The following is a 22,600-nucleotide window of genomic DNA, read 5'->3' on the forward strand; positions in this document are numbered from 1 at the left end:
TTCCTTTTCCTTTTTTTTTTTTTTTTTTTTTCTTTTTCATGAGAGTTTTAATAGGGCCCTAAATCCTATATATATATATATTTTAACCACCTTTTGAAAATGTAAAAACCCTTGTAAACTTCTAGTCCTTGTTTGTTGACTCCTGCTGTAGGATAAAAGTGACTGAAAAATTGGACGTCATTTTTTTATAATATGTGCTTCACATAGTAGTTAGGCATATTATCTGTAAATTGAAAAATCTATCATCCAGTTAGGCAAAAGACATTCCTGGAAAGAAACTTTAGGTTAAATCTCAGTTTAACTGAAAATGTTATTAAGCAATTTAATTTATAAGCATTACACTATGATTTGCTCATTTGTTTATAGTGAATTCTTTAAAAGAAATATTTAGTTGTAGATGGACACAATATCTTGATTTATCATTTTTATGTGGTGCTGAGGATTGAACCCAGTGCCTCACCCGTGCAAGGCAGGTGCTTTACCACTGAGCTCCAGCACCACCCCTACCATGAATTTTATACAGCTGATTTTGTAAAACAGTTCAGTATCCCCTAATTATAACAGATTTCATTCTTTTTTGGATTTTGGTAGCCAGTATTTGCTGAATTAATAAAGTTTCCACTGTCAGAGACAGGAAAATTCAAAATGAGACATAATATGTGTTAGCAAGAAGCAAACAATAAAAAAGTACTTATCTGTAAATGAAGTCTTTTTCTAGGCATTACTTGGTTTTTATGTAAAACATCAAATGTAATGAAATGAATAATGAATAAATATAATGAAATAATTATGTTCCATCAAATTCATTGACATTTGATTAACATCTGTTCAAAGGCAAGGTTAGGTATATAAACAGTTAATAGTTTTAAAATAAAATAGTTTTAAAAGTTAAAATTTCAAAAATTTGACAAAAATACAATGAAAAATAATTTTTTCAACTTTTCTATAGGCTGGAGCTATTGGCTATAAACTCCCTTCATTTTCTTCTGCTTACACGGAAATGGAAACAATTATGTATGCTCTTGGAGTGGGAGCATCTGTCAAAGATCCAAAGGATTTGAAATTTGTTTATGAAGGAAGTTCTGATTTCTCCTGTTTGCCTACCTTTGGAGTTATCATAGCTCAGAAATCTATGATGGGTGGAGGATTAGCAGAGATTCCTGGGCTTTCAATCAACTTTGCAAAGGTATGCCTAATAAGAAATTTTGTTTGACTTTTCTTCTGTTTCTTTAGATGTTATCTGTAAATGTCACATCCAGTATGCATATGTGTATCTGTATTGTATATATTATATGTATGTGTATGTGTGTGTGTATATATATACATAAAACTATAAAATAATTTATAACAATGGTTAGTTCAGGAATAAAGATTTAGCATATTTTTTGACTTTTGTGTTTAAGAATAAAAGAGCTAGGCATCATGGTGCATGCCTATAATCCCATCTTCTCAAGAGGCCAAGGCAGGAGGATCATGAGTTCATAGCCAGCCTCAATAACTCAGCAAGGCTCTAAGCAACTTAGTGAGATGCTGTCTGTAAATAAAATATAAAGAGGGCTGGGGATGTGGCTCAGTGGTTAAGCCCCCTGGGTTTAATACCTGGTAGCAAAACAAGAAGAATAAAAGAGAGGGAGAATTAGTTTGCTATTTGACCAAGGGTAAATAACTTCTCTAGACTTCAGTTCCTTATCTATAAAATAGATGTGACAGTTTTTATCTCATGATATTAGGTCAAGAAGCAAGCCAAATAGTTTTCTGGTAAAAGAGTATTTGGGGGAGAACAGGTGAAAAAAGGTCCTGAGATAGGTACATACTTGGCTTATATTTGGAACAGCAGAGGGGCCAGTATAGCTGTAAAGTGTATAAGGGGTCACTCTATTCAGGGGCGGCAGAAGAAGAAGGCCTTGTAGTCATTGTAAGGATTTCAGCTTATATTCTGTTTAACATGGGAGGCCAAGGGCAACCCTTTTAAGGATTGCCATGATCCACCTATATTCACTCACAGGTTCAATGCTATTGTGTGGAGAAGAGATTATATGGGAGCCAAGCATAGAAGCTAAGAGATTATATGGGAGCCTATTGTAGTGATCCAAGCAAAAATTCTAGATAGGCGGGGAAAAAAGAGGAGTCTAGGAGGAAGGTATTTTTCTAGATAATTGATTTATACCCTCTTCACCCTACAATAAGCACAATGTATAATTAAATATGCAATATATTTAACATATATAGTAGTTGCATATGACATTACTGTGTATAATTATACTCACATGTACATATTTATTTTAAGGTGGAGGTAGTCAGGACTTGGTTTTGGATAAGTTACACATTCAACTGAAGATGTAAAAAGGACAGTTGAGTGTAAATCTAAAGTTTGGAGGAAAGGTCTAAATAGGATCTTTGGCATATAGGTGATATGTTAAAACTTGAGAATAGGTAAAATCATCTAATGTGTGAGTTTAAATAGAGAAGAGATCTGAGTTTAGGGCCCTGCAGTGTTCACAGGTAGAAATGATGCAGAGAAACTGAAAAAAACCTGAAAGAATGAATAAAATGAACACTTATGAGAAAGCTTTTGAAATAGGATATATTTTAATATTGGAGTAAAGTTAAGGTTGAGCCCAGCAGTAGTTCTTGATTCAGAGCTCTGGAAAGATTTCTGTAACTTTGTTTGAAGATTATCCCATTGCTCATGGGTATCTCCTCTGAATACACGGGAAACATATTAGAGTATTTGATGAAATTGGGAGGAGGGCCAGAAATATGTGCTGGGCAGTTTGCTGTTTTAGTTATCACCCATGGTGTTTGTAGCACACTGTTCTTCTGTTTGGATAATGCAAGTGCAAAAAATTAAAACAAATATTTCAAAATTCTCCCCTCAGAATTGGAAATCATAAATGGTGGTCATATTCTGTGATAGTCACCTTGCAATTTGAATCCCAGTCTTCCCAATCTTGAGTTATCAGACTATATGACACAGTCAGGCAGGTAGTTCTTCATTTATTTTCCCATCTTTTTTTTTTCCTTCTGAATTTTGGGGACTGGGAGACTGTCCTACTGCAGTGGAGTGCAGTGATTTGGGTATAAGGATCAAGTTTTGCTTTTCCAACATAAGATGGTTTATTTTGCTTTGTTGCTATTAATTTACACAGTTTCCTTAGTATCTATTCTTCATAGATAATTTATAAAATAATGGTAAAAAGGGAATGTTGACATTGACAGTGCTTGCCTTTGAATATGCCTTAAGGTTTCTTTTTGTGTTTTAGTTGAGTCATTTCTGGTTGGTATGTGTGACCTGAAATTACTTTACTAGCACTGGCCCTTTTGTTCACTTTTGCTCAACAGATACTTACTGGATACCTAATACGTTCCAGGCACTGTTATAAGCACTGGGAAGAAAGCATAGTTTAGTGTCTCATTTTTGGCAAATAATCTATAATTATCAATCAACAAGGATTTGTGCATGCCAAGAAAGAGCATAAATGTATGTTCTTTGCTCCAAAAGTGATGAGTGTCTTCAGATTGGTGACTGATTATTTCTGAGACACATGATTAAGAAGTAGTTCTTAAAAGCCAAACTGAGAGAGATATGATTGGAGCATGTAGACAATAAAATGTCACTTGTGATAAGCAATATCCAGAGCAGAAGCTATGGGACAAAGCAGTTGGCTAATAAAAATTTTGCTCATCTTAACATAGGTTCTTCATGGGGAGCAATACTTGGAGTTATATAAACCTCTTCCTAGATCAGGTGAGTACCTTACACATGAATTCCATAATTTTCTAATTAACATTCCAAACTGTGCCATTGTCTTAAAGAGGAGTGATCCAGAAAAACATAATCAGAAATTACTATGTACTTATAAACCACTGGAGTAGGTTGATGTTAACTAGTATCTATTTTGTTTACTTTAAACTTTGTTCATTAATAGTATTATAATAAATTAACATACAGTACTACCTGTTTTTCTTATGTCATATGAACCATTAAAAATTGAACATTTGTGTTCTAAATTTTAAGATTGTGTGTGTACAATTAGTTGTGATTTCTACAATTATAGTTTTACATTCTTTCTCAGGTATTTATCTTGATACTTATTTTCATAAAGCAAACAATGTTAAAATATATGGATTTTTAAAATTTTTTCCTATTTTCTTTTGGAGAAAATAAAGCCAAGCCTACTTTAATAATCATTTTTTTCTTTCTCAGTAAGTTCTTGCTTGTTCACCAAAGTTTTTCTTTTTATTTTTTCATTATAATTTTATATATTTGTTTTTGTTTCTTTTGGTGTTGTCTACTTATATACTGGTCTTACAGCTTGTAAAATTCAAAAAAGGAGTGTTTAACATTTCACATTATATCATGTAGGGATCAGCAAGTAGTTAGAATTTTATTTAAATTTTTTTTTATAAAACTGTATTTTACTAAAAGTCCATGAGATTTTTATTGTTTAAGATGGACTAACTTTATTTTAATGTAAGTATTATAGTATAAAATTTCAAATAGCTTGTTTTCATCTGAAACAGTGCAGAGTTTGTGGTGCTTGTGCATTCATCAAATATCTGTTAGGTACCTAACATTTGCAAGGCATACTATTTAGGTATTAGGTAATTTTTTGACCTGGTTGCATATCAAAATCACCTTAATTATTACATCATATTACCTTTTATTTTTAGTAAAATATGGATTTGGACTCCACTCCAAATGTGGTATATTGTGGATGATGTGGTGGTATTATCTAGCAGCACAGAACTTTCCTTGTGTTTCTTACGTAGCCAGACTTATGGGTTCATTTGGGAACCATTGTTATAAGTGTAATAGAATGTTCTGTTTTTAAGGATTTTAAAATATGAAGAGAGAGATTAGACATAAGCTCTAAAATGATTACAACTATATATTGATATGAATAGGAAGGTACAGATAATACTTTTTAAAAATTCTCTTACCTACTTAACCTCAAGTTATGTTTCTCATGAATTTTTTCCTTCTATAGCACATACTGTTTTTTTAAAGAACATATGTATTTTTAATTTGTTTTAATTAATTATACATGACAATACAATGCACTTTGATACATCATAGATAATGGAGTATAATTTTTCATTCTTCTGGTTATACATGATGTAGAATCCCACCGGTTGTATAGTTATATATGTACATATGTATATAGGGTAATAATGTCTGACTCATTCCACTGTCCTTCCTACCCCCATTCCCCCTCTCCTCCCTTCACTTCTCTCTACTAATCTAAAGTAACTCTATTCTTCCCTAGCACCCTGCCCCCATTGTGAATTAGCATCTGCATATCAGACAAAACATTCGGTTTTTTTTTTTATTTTTTATTTTTTGCTTAGCATGATATTCACCAGCTCCATCCATGTATCAGCAAATGTCATAATTTTATTCTTCTTTAAGGCTGAGTGATATTCCATATATCTCACATTTTAAAATCCATTCATCTGTTGAAGGTCACCTAGGTTGGTTCCATAGTTTAGCTGTTGTGAATTGAGCTGCTATAAACATTGATGTGGCTGTTATCACTGTAATATGCCTATTTTAAGTCCTCTGGGTATAAACCAAGAAGTGGGATAGCTGGATCAAATGATATTACATAGTTTTAAAGTTTACTTTCTAGTAAATGTGAAAACTGAAAATTCAAGATACTTGTGGTTTGGAACCTTTTTAAACTATAGAAAACCAAGAACATGGCTACTATATGGTTGTCTATTCATACAACATACCAATTGATGAGGCATGGGGTCATAGGCATCAGATGTTTAATGTTATCATCTCTTACTTGCTAATTTGTTAACTGCTGTGGTACTATCATTAGCTGACTTATCCCTCATCTTGGTAAAAACATAACCATTAGATAGAGCAGAAGGAACCTGACAAAAACACTATTTTCCTTCACGAATCAGAACATGTCCTATACAGCATGTAGTGGTCTCTAGAGTCTCTGAGTTCAGAGTTTTATCTTTATTATGTTTTTATATGATGTCTTTCTTAGACATTTCTTTCTCAGTATGACTTCTGTTATTAGTGCAAAACAATACATTATTTCATGCAGAAGGTGAGACTGATAATGTTACCAGCCTTGATTCTCTAACAGAATATATAACCATCAAATCTCAGTATACGTAAAATTACTTTTGAACAGTTAAGCATTAAATAAATATAATTATTATGACAGATTTCCAAAACAGAATTTCAGATAGTTGTGGTTTAATTGTTAGTATACATTGAACCTTTTACTCCTAAATATTCTTTAACTAGATTTTTACCAATTTATAAAATGATATGTACTCAAAATAGAAAATTTGGAAACTAAAGAAAGGTAGATTAAGGAATCAGTTGTCTGGAATTATTCACTTTTAATATTTATTAGGTATTCATTATGTACCAGGCATTCTGTTAAGCGTTAGTAATGTAACTATGGAAAAAAATGTCATCCTTGCTTATGCAGAGCTTAGAGTCTGTCTAGTAGACAATAGGCATTGGTAAACATTGTAAAATACTTTATAAATGGTAGGAGTGCACAAGGGAAAATCTTTAACCTGCAACTTAACTTGGGGTTGGGGAAATCTTGGTGGAAATGAACTCTGAGCTGAGATCTGAAGGTTGAATTAGGATTTAACATTGTAAAGAGGAGATTGAAAAATAATTTAAGGCCAAGGGAGAAATACTATGTGTAGAGGTTTGGAAGTGAGAAAAAGCATTGGTAGTTTAAGGGAACTGAAAATAGTTCAAAAAAGTTGGGGAGAGTAGCAAGATTATGAGAGTAGAGAGCTAAGAAGGATCTTGGAAGGTCCCAAAAGTCAGATTAAGAAGTTTGAATTTCGTTATAAAGGCAATAAGTAGCTACTGAAGGACTTTAAACCAGAGAGTATATGAGCAGATTTGGATTTCGGGAAGCATTACTCTGGCTTGTCTTTGTAATGCTTCACATTCCTTTAATCATCTATCACATCCAGATAGTTACCAAATTATTTGAGTCTCTATCTTAAATACATCTAGAATTCTTCTGTTTCTGTCTACGTCTGCTCCCAATTTTTCAACTTTGTTCTCTCTCCTTCTGATTTCTCTTTACCTCTGCTGTTTTTTCCCATAGGCCCATCCACCTCACTGAAGCCAAAATTATATTTCTAAAATGCAAATGTGTTTGTGGCTTCCTTATTTGAAACCCCAAATGACTATCCCTAGACATCAGGATGAAGTTAGAAATTTTTAGTATGACCTGGCTTCTACTAATCTCTGAATACTCAAATCTTGTCATACGCTTATTTTCTGTGAGTCAAGGATGATGCTCAAGTTTGTGGTTTGGCAGTTGGATGGTTCATTCCATTTCTTCATAAAGAACAAAAGAGAAAAGCAGGTTTTAAGAAGAAAAACCTGAGGATTTCACTCTTGAATAATGATTATCAGAACATAACCAGTTAAATGAGAGAATAGGGAGTCTTAGAGTAATTAGAAGGAAATAAAAGGTGTGATGACGCTACATCGAGTACAACCATAGAAATGTAAAGTTGTGCTGCAGTATACAATGAATCAAAATGCATTCTGCTGTCATATGTACCTAATTAAAATAAATTAATTAATTTAAAAAAAACTAATGGAGATTTGAGAAGGAATGGGATAAATGGTATTGGTGCTCAACAAATGGGGATGACAGACCAGGAAGAGTCGTTGACATTGGAAGTGGTAAGTTTTTAAATATCTAATTTATTAGAAGTGTTAATGTTTCAAATTTAGAGATTCAGGCATTATGAATTATTAATGTCAAATTTTATTTCTAATGAGTTCAGGAATATTACTTCAAATCATAATTTTTGAGTTTTGTTGAAATTACAGTAGAAACTATATTGTTATTTCATGTTTTAATGTAATAATTTATGGTCTTTAGAATAGTCTACTTATTTATTTTACTTTTCATTTTAGGAAAATTAAAATGTGAAGCAGTTGTTGCTGATGTCCTAGATAAAGGATCTGGTGTAGTAATTCTTATGGATGGTAACTCACTTATAGTTCTCATAATAATATTGTTAAATTGGTAACCTTTATATGTAATATAATGCCTACTACAGAAATAGATTAATAAGTTTGTGTTTATTTTCCTGTTTGTAAGAAAGCAAGATTAGCTCTTTAAGAAAAGAGAAAAGGAGGGGGGGAAGGAAGTATAATGGGACTAGAGCCAGGGAAGGTGGGGCTTTTTAAAAACAACATAATCAAAGCCTATGAAAAATATGGCTTGAATACAAATCATAGAGGAGAATTATGCTTACTGGAGTATGTTTTTGGCAGAATAAATATTAGCTCTCAATTAATAGGCTGCATTATATATAGTTTTCTTGTGTTAGCTATTTGGAACCTGTAATATATTTGGCCATAGTATCATTCTTCTAAATGATAGACAGATTCCTATGCTTGTGCATTTAAGCTTATAGAACTTGTAATATATTTAAACATCGTAGCCACATTTTATCTTCAGTGAGAAAAAAGAATATAGTAGTTCAATAAATGTTGAATTAGTAGTAGTTCAACATGCCAAAGACACATTGCCTGAAATTTATTTTAAAGTTCAAGTAGAAGAGAAATATTTATTGTCAAAGACTAAAGAACAGGGGAACATTTGATATTGCTTGATATTTTGAATATAGGCCTTCTTGTTTTGTCATATATTGGAGGTTATGCAGATGCTCCTTTATTTATCATAGGATTACATGACAAATCCATTGTTAAGTTATTCCCATTTACTTTCTCTTTTACATTCTATGCTTCTTTTGAGTGCTTTGGCAGAAAGTTTGAACGTCTGAACGTGTTTACTTGCATTTTCTAGTGCAATTGTTTGAAACTTTTGTGATAGAAAAAAATTAAAATATGAATGGCAGTTGGGGAGGTTTAGGAAGTGAAAAAAAACTGCTATTTCATAGTTGAGAAAAGATTTGAGAAACTTTTCTTTTAGAGACTGGTTTTAAATGCATTCAAATGAGAGCTTTGAAGTCCAAGCTAGATCATTGTAACTTTTGGAACCCTTTCATAATTGGATTTTATTTTTGGAATTTAATGGAATTGTGAACATCTTGGTTAATAAGTTATGTTTTTTTGGTGACTTTTTTTCCCTTTTATTTACAGTCTATTCTTATTCTGGGAAGGAACTTATATGCTATAATCAGTTCTCTCTCTTTCTGGTTGGTTCTGGAGGCTTTGGAGGCAAACGGACATCAGAAAAACTCAAGGTAAGGGATGGCTTTGTTTTATTGACACATATTTGTATATCTTTATGGGTACATAATAGTAACTCAACACATATAGATATTATATAATCATCAAACCAGGATAATAAGTGTTTGCATCTCTTCAAACATTCATTATTTTTATGTTTGAAATTTCATACTCTTCTAGTTATTTTGAAATATATCAGATTATTTTAAACCTACAGTTACTCTACTGTGCTAAAGAAGAACCAGAACTAATTCTTGCACTGTTTCGTTGACCTTGAATAAACTTCTTTCCATTCTCCCTCCCTATACTGCCTTTCCACTTTTTTTTTTTTTTTAAATTCTTCGTAGTTGTAGATGGACAGCATGCCCTTATTTTGTCTATTTTTATGTGGTGCTAGGGATCCAACCTAGTGCCTCACACGTGCTATGCAAGCGCCGTGCCACTGAGCCACAACCGCAGCCCATGCCTTTCCTATTCTTTAAGTAACCACAATTTCATTGTGTTCTCCTATATGATTGACTTGTTAGTTTCCAGACAGGGGTAAGAACATGTGGTATTTGTCTTTCTGTGTCTGGCTTATTTTCCTTAACATAATGTCTTCCAATTTTACCCATTTGGCTGCAAATGATGGGATTTCATTCTTATTGGCTCAATAATATTAGATTTTTGTATCTTTCCCATATTTTCTTTATCCATTCAACCCCTGAAGGGCACTGTAGTTGATCACATTTTTAGCTTTTTTTTTGGTATGTTTTCATCTCCTTTGGCTATATACCCAGTAGTAGAATTGCTGGATCATATTGTAGTTCTATTTTTATTTATTTATTTATTTTTTGGTACTGAGAATTTAACCCAGGGCTGCTTTACCACTGATCTACATCTCCAGTCCTTTTTTAAAAAAATTTAATTTCCAACTTGTTACCTCCTGCTTCAGCCTCTGGAGTCTCTGGAATTCCAGGCCTACTCCAGCATGCTTGGCCTATTTTTTTTTTTAATTAAAAATAATTTTTTTAATAGTTATAGGTGGACAGAATGCCTTTATTTTATTTGTTTATTTTTATGTGGTGCTAAGGATTGAACCCAGTGCCTCACACATGCTAGGCAAGTACTCTTGCCAGCACATTTAAATAGACCCCTTTCTTCACTATATGTTTTTAGCATTTCTGTCAAAAATTGGTTGGTTCTATGAATGTGTAGTAATTTCTATGTGTTCTTTTCTGTTCCATTGGTCGCTGTGTCTGTTCTTTGTCAATACCATGCTGTTTTGGTTACTATAGCTTTGCTGTATGTTTTGAAGTCAGGTATTGAGATGCCTCTGGCACTGTATATTTTGCTCAGAATTGCTTTGGTTATTGTTTGTCTTTTGTGGTCCCAAATGATTTTAGGATTGTTTTTTTCTATTTTTGTGAAGAAAGTCATTGGTAGTTTGATTAGAATTGAATTGAATTGAATCTATAGATTGTTTTGGGTAGTATGCTAATTTTAATAATAATTCTCCAATTAGTGAACATCGAATATCTTTCCATTTTTTGGTGTCCTTTATAATTTATTTCATTAGTGCTTTTTGATATTCATTGTAGAGCTCTTAGTCTGTTTAGATTTTCCATTTCATCTTCAATTTTGGTAGGCTTTATATCTTCCGGAATATATGTCTTCTGAGCTTTATAGTTTTTGAGCTTATAATTGTTTATAGTGGTTTCTTTTGATATTTTGTATTTCTGTGGTATCAGCTGTAATGTTTTAAATTTAAGCTTTTGTTTATTTAGGTCCTTTTTTCTTGGTTAGTCTAGATAAAGATTTGTCAGTTTATTCTTTTAAAAAACGACTTTGTTTTATTGATTATTTTTATCTTTTTAGTTTCAATTTTATTTGTTTTCTTCTAATTTTGGGTTTGTTTTGTTCTTCTCTAAGATATTGAAGTGCATTGTTAGGTTATTTGTGATCTATTATATCGATGTAAGGATTTTTTACTGTAAACTTCTAAGTACTGCTTTTCTGTATCCCATAGATTTTGATATGTTGTTATTTTCTTTGTTTCTAGAAATATTTTGATTTCCCTTTTATTTTCTTCAACTACTCATTGGTTATTTAGGAACATATTATTTAGCTCCCATGTGTTTGTATTCCTTTCCATTTTTCTCTTTGGTAACTTATAGTTTCATTCTGTTATGATCTGAGATGTTACATTATATTGTATCAATTATTAAAAATTTATTGAGAATTGACTAAACATTTCCTGTATTGATGAGAAGAATGTGTATCTGTTGCTGTTGGATGAAATGTTCTATAAATGTGTATTAAGACCATTTGCTCTGTATAATATGATTCAACTCAGATATTTTCTTGTTGATTTCTTTGCCTAGGTGATCTGTCCATTGAGGTAGCGAGGTGTTGTTCCCAGCCATTATTGTAACTGAGTCTGTCTCTTTTTAGATACAATAATATTTATTTTACATAATTGATGGTTCCATATGGGGTGCATATATATTAGCAATCATTATATCTTCCTGGTACATTGATCCTTTTATCAATATATAATGATCTTCTTTGTTTCTTTTTAGTTTTTGATTGAAAATTTGCTGTATCTGATATGAATTTAGCTACACCTGCTCACTTTGTTTCCATCTGCACTTATATCTTTTTCCACCCCTTCACTTTTAATTTATGTGTTATCAATTACCAGTGAAGTGAGTTTCCTGTAACAGCATATAATTGGGTCTTTTTTTTTTTTTTTAAGCTCATTAAGCCAGTATAAGTCTTTTCACTGGTGAATTTAACCCTTTTATATTCAAGGTTATTATTGGTAAGTATGAACTTCTTCCTCTCATCTTGTTAATTGTGTACTCTGCTTGTTTTGTGTATTTTTTGTTCCTTTTCACTTCTCATCATTTTTTATTTTATTTTTTATTTTTTTAAATGTTTATTTATTTATTTTTTGGTTTTCGGCGGACACAACATCTTTGTATATGGTGCTGAGGATCGAACCTGGGCCGCACGCTTGCCAGGCGAGTGTGCTACCGCTTGAGCCACATCATTTTTTAAAAAATATTTTTTAGTTGTAGATGGTCACAGTATCCTTATTTGTTTATATGGTGCTGAGGATCAAACCCAGGGTCTTAGACGTGCTAGGCAAGCACTCTACTATTGAGCCACAACTTCAGCCCTCATCATTTTTTTTTTTGATTTAGTAATTTTCTGTTATGTAGTTTCTCCTCTTTTGTGTTTCTGTCCTTCTGGTGAGTTTTGTATATTCATGAGTGTTCATGATGATAGTTATCATCTGTTTTAGTGAGCTTTTTCGCTGCTGTGTCTAAAACACCCAACTAGGACATTTGTAGAGTAAGATTTTATTTGGTGACTCAGAGTTTCAGAGGTCTCAGTCCATAGACAGACAGCTCCATTCCTCAGGACTCAAGGTGAGGCAGGAAATCAGTGGAAATGTGGTAGAGGGAAGCAGCTCACATGATGATCAGAAATGTAGAGAGAGAGATCTCCATGAAAAATACACATATATACCCCAAAGTCATGCCCCTCCCCATGCCCATAACTCCTCAAGCAACACCTTTCCTGCCTTCGATTACTGATTAGTTACTAATCTCATCAGGTAATTAATTAACTGGTTGGGTGAAAGCTCCCATAACTCAATCATTTATTCTCTAAATCTTCTTGCATTGTCTCACACATGAGCTTTTGGGGAACACCTCACATGTAAACCATAACATTCCACCTCTGGTCCCCAAAAGCCTGTGATCATCTTACAATGCAAAATACATTTAGTCTATCTCCAAGAGTCCCCACTGTCTCAACAATTCAAGGACTGCCCAAAAGTTCAAGTTCAAAGCCTCCTCTAAGACTCAGAGCAAACTTTCATCATGAGTTCCTGTAAAAAACAAAAGCTATTTACAAGTCTCCAATATATAAAAGTATGGAATAAACATTTCCATGCACAAATATGCATTTGTAGAGGAGGAAAAGTTTATTTGGGGGTTCACAATTTCAGAGGTCTCAGTCCATAGATAGCAGGCTCCATTCTTCAGGGCTTAAGGCGAGGCAGGATATCATGGTGGAAGAAACTTCTCAGAAAAAAGCGATGGGACCAAAGGAAGACTGAAATTTAGCTGGGCAAACAAGTCCTGTAGCTCCACATTTGGCATCTGTGGCACATGGCATGGTGATATTCTGTCCAAATGATTTGTGTAGCTCTGCCCCTGTGGCCTTGTTGGTTGTAGCCCAAGTGGCCTTTCTGTTGTCTCTGTTGATTCCTGCAGCTTTCCTAGATGATGTCCCATGTTACTGGCATTTCTTAATCTTGGAGTCTTCACTGCAGCTTTGGCTTCCTCCTCACATCTCCATGCTTTGTTCTCTCAGGGGCTGCCCACAGGGACTCCCAGGCCTTCCTTTGAAATCTTCATGGAAGCCTCCATGACCCCCAAACTCCAGCTTCCTGTATTTCTGTAGAACCAGAACCATGTGGTTGATGCCAGGGTCTGCAGCCATCTTGAGCAGTAGCCAAGCCTCCAGGGACCCTGGGTGCAGAAGCTTCTGAGTGCTTGGGTAACTGAGCATGTTGAAAAAAATTCCTAGGTCCCTTTGTTCAAGAAGGGTACTCAACTGGTCTTGTCTGCAGCATATTTTACTTTTACTCCCTTGAGCCTGAGATGGATGTGGTCTTGCCAGCTCCTGAGGTGCCCTCAAGCCATCTTTCTCATTGTCTCTGATCAAAGTCTTTAGCATTTCTTTAGTAGCAGAAATGTCTTTGACAACTGCAACTTCCTTAGCTCCAGTTTTACTCCTGCCTTTCAAGTCCAAGTTTTCAAATATTTCTGCTCTGCTTTCTGCTCCTGAATGTCACAGTAAATTTGGCTAAAAGCTGCCAGCAGTATCCATGCTACTGCTTGAATGCTATGCTGTCTAGAAATTTCTTCAAATTAAGAAGTCCATCACTTTTAAAATCACCCTCACAGAAAGTCTCAGAACATGGGCAAAATGTAGATAACTTCTCAGCCAGACATAACATGAATGGCCTTTAGTCCTATTACCACTAATGTCCTCCTTTTCCTCTCAACCCTCTTGAGCCCTGTCTTCACTGTCCATGGTCCTCTTGGCATTCTGGTTTTCTGAGCTCCTAATAGAATTCACCATTTATGTGTCCTTACAACAGTATAAAGCATTTCCAGCTTGCACTGCTAAACATCTCAAAATTTTTCCTGCCAATTCTGAAAATCTCCAAATTCTTATAAATTACATGGTCAGGTAAGTCACAGAAATGGTCCCACTCCTGGTGCCAATTTCTGTTTTAGTCAGCTTTTTCACTTCAGTGACTAAAAGACCCAACCAGCACATTTGTAGAGGAGGAAAAGTTTATTTAGGGATTCACAATTTCAGAGGTCTCAATCCATAGACAGCAGGCTCCATTCTTCAGGGCTTAAGGTGAGGCAGGATATCATGGTGGAAGACAGTGGCATTCTTCCTTCTTCTTCTTTCATTCTTCTTCTTTATTCTTCATTCTTTATTCTTATTCTTCATTCTTCATTCTTCTTCTTCATTCTCCTCCTCCTCCCCCTTCCTTTCCTCCTCCCTTCCTTCTTCCTTCCTTCCTCCTCCTCCTCCTCCCCCTTCCTCCTTTCCCTTCCTCCTTTCCCTTCCTCCTCCCTTCCTTCTCCCTTCCTTCTTCCTTCCTTTCTTCTTCCTTCCTTCCTTCTTCCTTCTTCTTTTTAAATTTTGTATTTCTAGATGGACCACATGCCTTTATTTTATTTTTATGTGGTGCTGAAGATCAAACCCAGTACCTCACACATGTGAGGCAAGTGCTCTGCTACTGAGCTACAGCCTCAGCCCTGGATTTAGTATTCTTGGTTGGCATTTTTTTCCTTTCAGTATTTTGATTATATCCTCTATTCTGGACTGTAAGGTTTCTGCTGATAAATCTGCTGTAATTCTAATGGGCATTCCCTAAGTGTAACTTGTCACTATTCTCTTTTATTTTGACATTTTGAGCATCTATATCTTTGTGAAAGTCTGTTTTGGTTGAATCAAGTTACTGTCCTTTGAGCTTGATGGATATCCATAACTTTTTTGAAGTTGTGGGAAGTTTTTGGCTGTTATTTTGTGAAATAGGCTTTCTGTGACTTTTTCCTTTTCTTTACCCTCTGGAATTCTTTTTTCTTTTTCCCTCTCATGTTTTATTATCCTAGAGTATATGTCAGTATAATCTTAAGCAGAATCAAATTTTATTTTCATTGACATAATAATAAACTGTTTCCAGTGATTTCAACATGTTTTTCTGGCTTCAACCTATTTCTCATGGGGAATTTTTTTTTGTTTTTGCAATGAATTCCTTTCATGCTTTATCATTACTTCTATTTTTTAAAATTTATTTATTGTTTTTAGGTATACATGACAGTAGAGTATATTTTGACATATTATACATACATAGTGTGCAACCCATTACAATTGTGATCCCAATCTTGTATAGTTACACTGGTTGTGTATTCATATATGACCATAGGAAAGTTATGTTTGATTCATTCTACTGTCTTTCTTATTCCTGTTCTGCGTTCCCTTCATTCTCCTTTGTCTAATCCTATGAACTTCTGTTCTTCCCCTCCTGACCCTCCCTTGTTATGGGTTAGCATTCACATATCAGAGAGAACATTTGACAGAACTGAATTATTTCACTTAGCAGGATATTCTCCAGTTCCATCCATTTACCAACAAATGCATAATTCCATTGTTCTTTGTGGCTGATTTATTTATTAATTTGAATTAGTTTCTCCTTTAACTATTCTTCTAATGTAGTTCCTCCCTTTGGTAGTCTTGAGTTTTATTTTTCATTCTTTTTTATCAAATATTTTGTTGGGTAGGTTTTGCAGTACTTGCTTTTCTAGTTATGGATTCTTTTAACTTTTTTTTTTTTTTAAGTATTTTTTTAGTTGTCAGTGGACTTTATTTATTTATATGTGGTTCTGAGAATTGAACCCAGTGCCTCACACATGCCAGGCAAGTGCTCTACCACTGAGCCACAATCCCAGCCCAACTTTTATTTATTTTTGAAGATTTTGATTTCATCCTCAAATCTGAAGTTTTATTTTGCTGGGTATAGTATTCTTGGCTGGCATCCATTTTCTTTCAGAGCTTGGTATATATTATTCCAAGACCTCCTAGCTTTGAGTGTCTGGGTTGAGAAATTGGCTGAGATCCTGATTGATTTCCCTCTAAATATTACCTTGTTGCTGTTCTCTGAAAGTCTATAAAATTTTATTAAAATTTATTAAAATTTATGTTAGGCATCTTCATAATAATGTGCCTTGGGTGTGAGTCTGTTCTAATTTTATATATTTGGAGTCCTGTAAGCCTCCTGAATTTAGTTTTCCATTTCATTCTTAAGGTATGGGAAATTTTCTGATATTATTACAGTGAAAAGATTGTGCATTCTTTTGGTTTGTATCTCTGAACCTTCATCTATCCAGATACATCTTGGTTTTTTCATGTTATCCCATAATTATTGAAAGTTTTGTTCACGGTCTCTTAACATCTTTTCCTCATGGTCAGCTTTATTTTCTATATTATATATTTTGCCTTCATTGCCTGAAACTCTCTTCCATGTGGTCTAGTCTATTGGCAATGCTTTCCATTGAATTTTTAATTTGGGTTATTGAGTCCTTCAGTTCGAGGATTTCTGACTGATTCTTGTTCAGGATCTCTATCTCCATGTTGAAATGATCTTTTACTTCTTGTATTTTCTTTCTGATTTCATTTCTTATGACAACCTTCACCTCTAGATTAATTTAACCATGAATTTTTCTGAATTCTGTCTCTGAAATTTCCTCCACTATTGTGTCAATGGATTCTAATGTTGAGGTATTCTGTGTTATTTGGAATGGTTTGTTCTTTCTTTCTTTTTATTTTTTTCAGATTGTTTGTGTGTCTACCAATCTATCTGAATGGATCTGATGCTGTAGAGTTTCTACCTTATGAGTTTATAGTGTCACTCTTTTACTTGTACTTTACAGATTGGTCCAGGACTGGGGGTGGGGAGCCCAATGATAGCAACAATGGATGCAGACAGTATATAGCAGTAGACTAGGTCCTTAGTTCCTGTTTTGATGTTTAGTGTTAATTGGTACTATATTTAAGAATATTGGAATCAGCAGTTTCCATTGTAAAAAAAAAAATAAACAATCATGTATTATGAGGCGAGTCTCTTAGAGATAGCATATTGTTGGGTCTTTTTTAATCCTGTCTGCTACAAAACAAAACAACAATCAAAAAAAAAAGAAAAAGGAAAAAAGGCTAGAGATGAAAGAGTAACAAATATGAATATGTATAGGAATCCTTAAATCAGTCAGTACACATTCAAATAAAAAAAAGTTCCAATATGGAAACTCCAAATCAAACATGAAAACAGAACTACTACCACAATAAACAAACAAATAACAACAATAAAAATCTTGGTAAAGTGTTAAGAATTTAAGGAGCCCTATTCACTATGGTAGAGAAAATAGTGAGTGTATGTGTTCACTGTCTGTACCTACCTGATTTTCTTTTCATTTCTTCTTGAGGTACGATCTAAGTGCAGGAATATAGGCCATGGGTGGTATGTTCTTCCTTTTTATTGTGTTGCTCACCGTGTTGAAGGTTGGGGTTTAAGACTTCCCAATTTCCTTTGTTGGGAGATTAGTTTGGGCAGGCTAGATTGTAGGTCTAGAGGTAAGGTGGTGTGTTAGGGAAGCTGGGTTGATGGAGGGCGGCAAAGCAGTTGGCCACGTCTGGATGGCAGGTGGATCAGGGCCTGCTGCTGGATCCTGGGGGCCAGAAGTGAGGCTGTGTGCTGGACCGGGCAAGTCTGGTGGCAAAGCAGTGTGTGGGGCAAGTTGGGGCCTGGCCATGTTGGAGGCCCAGGTGGTCTGCACCAGGTGGGTCAGGGGTGGGTGCCTAGATCTGAGGGCCTGCCACAAAGCTGCATGTTGGACTGGGTGGGTCTGGTGGTGAAGCAGTGGCCTTGCATGTGGAGCTGTGGGCCTAGTGGGCAGAGTGGTAGGCTGGGTCAGGGGCTGGGAGGGTGTAGGGAAACTGGGGACTGGGGAGCTGGAGGGCCCTCGACTAGTACTGGACCTAGTGGGTCACTGGTGGATGCCATACTGGGGAGGAAGCCAGCGACCAGGCTGGTGCCAGGGACCTGGTAGGTGCCAGACAGCCTGGGCAAGCTGGGAGCAAAATGCCCTCATATCCTTGCTTCCAACCTTTTGACCCACAATAGCTGCCCCTGTCAATCCTTGGTAGCAGCAGGTCTTTTGGACCTGGGGAGAGCTAGGCTCTCTTCTAGACTCTCTAACCTGTGTAGTCCCCCGCCCCCGCAAATGTTTCCTTTTTTTTTTTTTTTAAACCTTTCCACAGGTTTGCTAGGCTTAGATAGGCCTACACAGACCTAGCTGCAAATTCTTGGATCTGGGTTTCCAGTTTCTATAGGCTCCACTGTGCTTCAGTCCAAAGATGGCTTCTGGATTGGCTCTCTGTGAATGATTGATAAACTCCATGGAGAGGTTTTTTATTTTTAGACCTGATTAATTAGTCAAATAGTCTCTGGTTTGACTAGGGCAGACTGCCCCTCCAGTCTCAGGATTTTTTACTCTAAGTCTTTGGGAGACCTAGTATTCCCACTGCTTGAGTTCTGTCTGGATGGCTGAGTTAGGAGAAATGCTGCCCCATTCTGATCTGCCATCTTGCCCCCACTGCCCTCTGGAATTCAAATAATAGAATATTTGTTTGCTTAATGATGTCCCAAAGGTTTTTTTTTAGAGTTTCTTTGTTATTTTTTTAAAAATATGACCGAGGATCTTTCTTTCTTTTTTTTTAATTTTAAAAAACATTTTAGTTTTATGTTTTCCAATCCTGCTTTTTAAATTAAAAAAATTAAATATGAAAAAAAAAACACATTTTATTAATTCCTGTGGGGCAAGTGTAGGTGGGACTCAGATTTGTGGCTTTGGCAGCCATGGTCCTGAACTGCCAGACAGTGAAGGGGTTGTCTTCTGCCCAGAGAGGTACATACAAGCTCAAAGTTTCTGGTGGGGATAGGGGCCTGGCTGTCAGTCCCTAAGCTAAGAGGGTGTCTGGCAATGGCTATTGTTATAACTTAAGTTCTGGGGTTGGGGGTGGGTACACAAAGTGGATTCCTTCTTGAGAGCAGATTACTCATTTTTATACCAACTAGTTCCCCAAACTGGATTTAAAGCTTGTAAGCTCTGTGAAATTCTCTTGCATTTAGGACTGCCTGTCTCCTACTATGGTTGGGATTGCATGCTTTTTCTGGGCAGTATCTGGTTCCTGATCCAGGCTGGCTAGGCAGCTGAACTTGATATTATACATTACTTTGCTCTTTTTTCTAGGTTGACTTTTTCTCAGTGCTGCTTAGCTTTCCCATCACTTGTTTCTTAATTTCCAGAGTTCTCCCTTGCCCACCAGTCTCAAATACAACTTTCTGTTTGTTGCTTTCATTCTCCTCTGGTGGAGTCACTTGGAGGGCACCTCTGTTCTTCCATCTTGCCTGTATCTTCTATCTGATTTCTCAAGGCCTGGCTTTATAAGCAAAATAGATGTGTAGTTAAGGATTTTAATTTTGTATTTTGTTTTTAAATTGCCATATGTCCCTTCAGTCTCAGGATGTTTTTACAAATATTCATTCCCAAAAGGAGTAGAGAGACTCAGTAATGCACATTCTTTCAATTAGAATGTTTCTTGGATATAAAATGCTATTTGTGTTTGTATATTATACATATAACATATTTTATGTTTAGAAAAATCCAATTGAGGTAAAAAATGCACCCGAGATAATTATGGGGATATCTGTTACTTTCTTGTATAATCTTTGTAGGACCAACAGTTTTTAGAAAAACCTAACACAAGTGATCCTCGTATAGATTAAAATCTTCACTCATTATATGAACTATGTATTTCTCTTAAGTATGACAATTCTAGTTATTATTTATTTCTCAAACTCTAAAAACATTTTTTTTTTAATTTTTTACAATTTGGATTTTTACTTTAACCTGACCTTTATCTCCCGAGTTATCTCTGGTAATGAGATTATACTGTAGTTAATATTCTACTGTAGTATATTAAGTATTACTGAAAGCAGTATTGAAAGGTGATTTCTGGAATGATGGCATAAGGAGCTTCTTGAATCCAGTTGCCATTGAAACAACTACCTGTAAGAAAATTATTAGAAAGCAACCATTTAGTTTCTGGAAATAGTCCTAAAAGCTGTACAGCAAATGAAAAAACATTTATTCAAGAAAATCAATATTTTGATCAGAATAGTGAGTATCTGTGGCATTTGAATTATAACCTCTGCCTGCTCAGCTTTCTCATAGAGAAGTTCCACACTTGGAAAGGTAAGCTGAGAAGACCAGAAGCAACTGCCTCTCTGTAGCGCTCTTCTTGTAACACAAGGGTGTCCCTGGGAGAGAATTGGGTCTTAATCCCTGCTTCCATCTTGTCTCAAGGGAGTGGAAGACTATAATGATAGAACTCTGAAGTTCTTCTCATGTAAACTGACTCCTTTTGGGAATGAATATTTGGAAATTCAAGCACAAAGATGCCCTCAAAAACAAGGTAGCTTTAGTGATGAGCAATCAAGGGAAGGATGGTATCATCATGAGAGTAGGAAGCTACACTATAGCCCAGCTAGAAGGTAACTAGAGAGAATAGATGGCTGATAAGAGACCTCCTCCAGTCATAATAGATCTCAAAAACTACCTCAGCTGAGGCCTGAATATAATTGGATTAGATTGTGGAACAATTTGTGCCCCAAGATATTTCTGAAAATAGTAGAGTCCATTGACGATTATTGGTGCCTAATAGCAGGAGATGATACAAAAAGAGACAGAGAGTTTCATAGAGATCAGGGAGAGACAGTTGAAGAAAGCCCTGCTAAAATTATTGTCATTCCAGGGTGACAGTGTGCACACTCAGGCCTGCACACTGTGGAGGAAATAGATGTACCAAAATGGTCTAATTTCTACACAAAGAATTAAACACTAACAAGCCATAGAAAGGGGAGGGGATTAGTGTCCAGTTGTTACACTATACAGTTATCAGCCAAAGATTATAAGACATGAAAGAATTAGGAGAATGTTTCCCATAGGCAGGAGAAAGGAAAACAGATGATGACAATAAAACAAAAACAAAAACAAAAAACAGACAACAGAAACAGCTTTTCCAAAGGACTTAGAGAGACTTTAAAGCAGCTATCATGAATATGTTCAAATGACTAAAAGAAACCATGCTCAAATAGAGAATATCAATTAATAGACACAAATTATAAAAAGGAACCAAATAGAAATTCTGGAGCTAGAAGTATAACTGAAATGAAAAATTTACTGTTGTAGACCCAACTGTAGATTTGAACTAACAAAAGAACCAAAAAGCTTGAAGGAGACAGTTTGATTAGTGATTATAGAATCTGAAGAACAGAGAGAAAAAAAGAGGCTCAAAAATGTGGGACACCATTAAGTACACTAACAGTCACAGAATGGGTGTACCAGAAAAAGAGAAAGCAGCCATAAGAGGTAATGACTGGTTAAAGTCTGCCTATCTAGGAAGCTCAACCAACTCCAAATGGATTATAAATCCAAAGAGATCCATATTTTATGTATCAGAAAAAACATTTAAAGCCAGAACAGAGAATGCTTTGAAAATAATGAGAGAAAAATGACTCATCTCTTTAAAAAGCACCCCAATAAAATTAGCAACTGACTTTTCTTGAGAAACAGTGGAGGCCAAAGGACCATGTGGAAGATATATCCAGAGTGCTTAAAAGGCAAAAAACAGTCCCACCATGAACAAAACAAAACACTGGTACCAAAGAAACTTATAACTAGCAAAACTATATTTCTAAAATGAAAGCAAAATAAAAAATTTCCTAGATAACAAGAGCAGAGAATGTATTGCTAGCGGACCTTCTTTATAAGAAGGACTAAAGGATGTTCTTTAGATTGATAGCAAATGATATATTATACAATCCCATTTATATGAAATGTTTAGCATAGGCAATCTTTAGAGACAAAGATAGCTAAGGACAGAAAGGGGCTAAGGATGTAGGGTAATAGATAGGGGAGATGAAAATGTGGTCAAGTTGATTCTGGTGATGGTTGCACAACTGTGAATCGCACATTTCAAATGGGTGAGTTGTATGTGAATTGTATCAACACATATATTTTTTTCCTTTGGTACTGGAGATTGAACTCTGGGATGCTGAACCACTGACCCACATTCCCAGGGTCTCACTGAATTGCTTAGGTCCTGACTAAGTTGCTGAGCTTGGTTTTGAACTCACGATCCTTTTGCCTCAGCCTCCCCAGCTGCTGGAATCACAAGCAT

General features: G+C 35.2%; 1 protein-coding gene across 2 annotated transcripts in view; it reads left to right on the forward strand.

Annotated features, from left to right (window-relative positions):
- Positions 1-22,600, forward strand: part of Hsd17b4 (hydroxysteroid 17-beta dehydrogenase 4) — a 98,200-nt gene that overhangs the window by 44,712 nt on the left and 30,888 nt on the right. For both annotated transcript variants that reach the window (XM_048792006.1, XM_015488616.2), the window contains exons 12-15: positions 950-1,186; positions 3,697-3,748; positions 7,937-8,008; positions 9,131-9,234. In XM_048792006.1, the coding sequence (XP_048647963.1) occupies positions 950-1,186; positions 3,697-3,748; positions 7,937-8,008; positions 9,131-9,234 (465 nt within the window). The remainder of the gene's footprint in view (positions 1-949; positions 1,187-3,696; positions 3,749-7,936; positions 8,009-9,130; positions 9,235-22,600) is intronic.

The sequence above is a fragment of the Marmota marmota genome, unplaced genomic scaffold, assembly GCF_001458135.2.
Source record: "Marmota marmota marmota unplaced genomic scaffold, marMar, whole genome shotgun sequence".
Taxonomy (NCBI): Eukaryota; Metazoa; Chordata; class Mammalia; order Rodentia; family Sciuridae; genus Marmota; species Marmota marmota.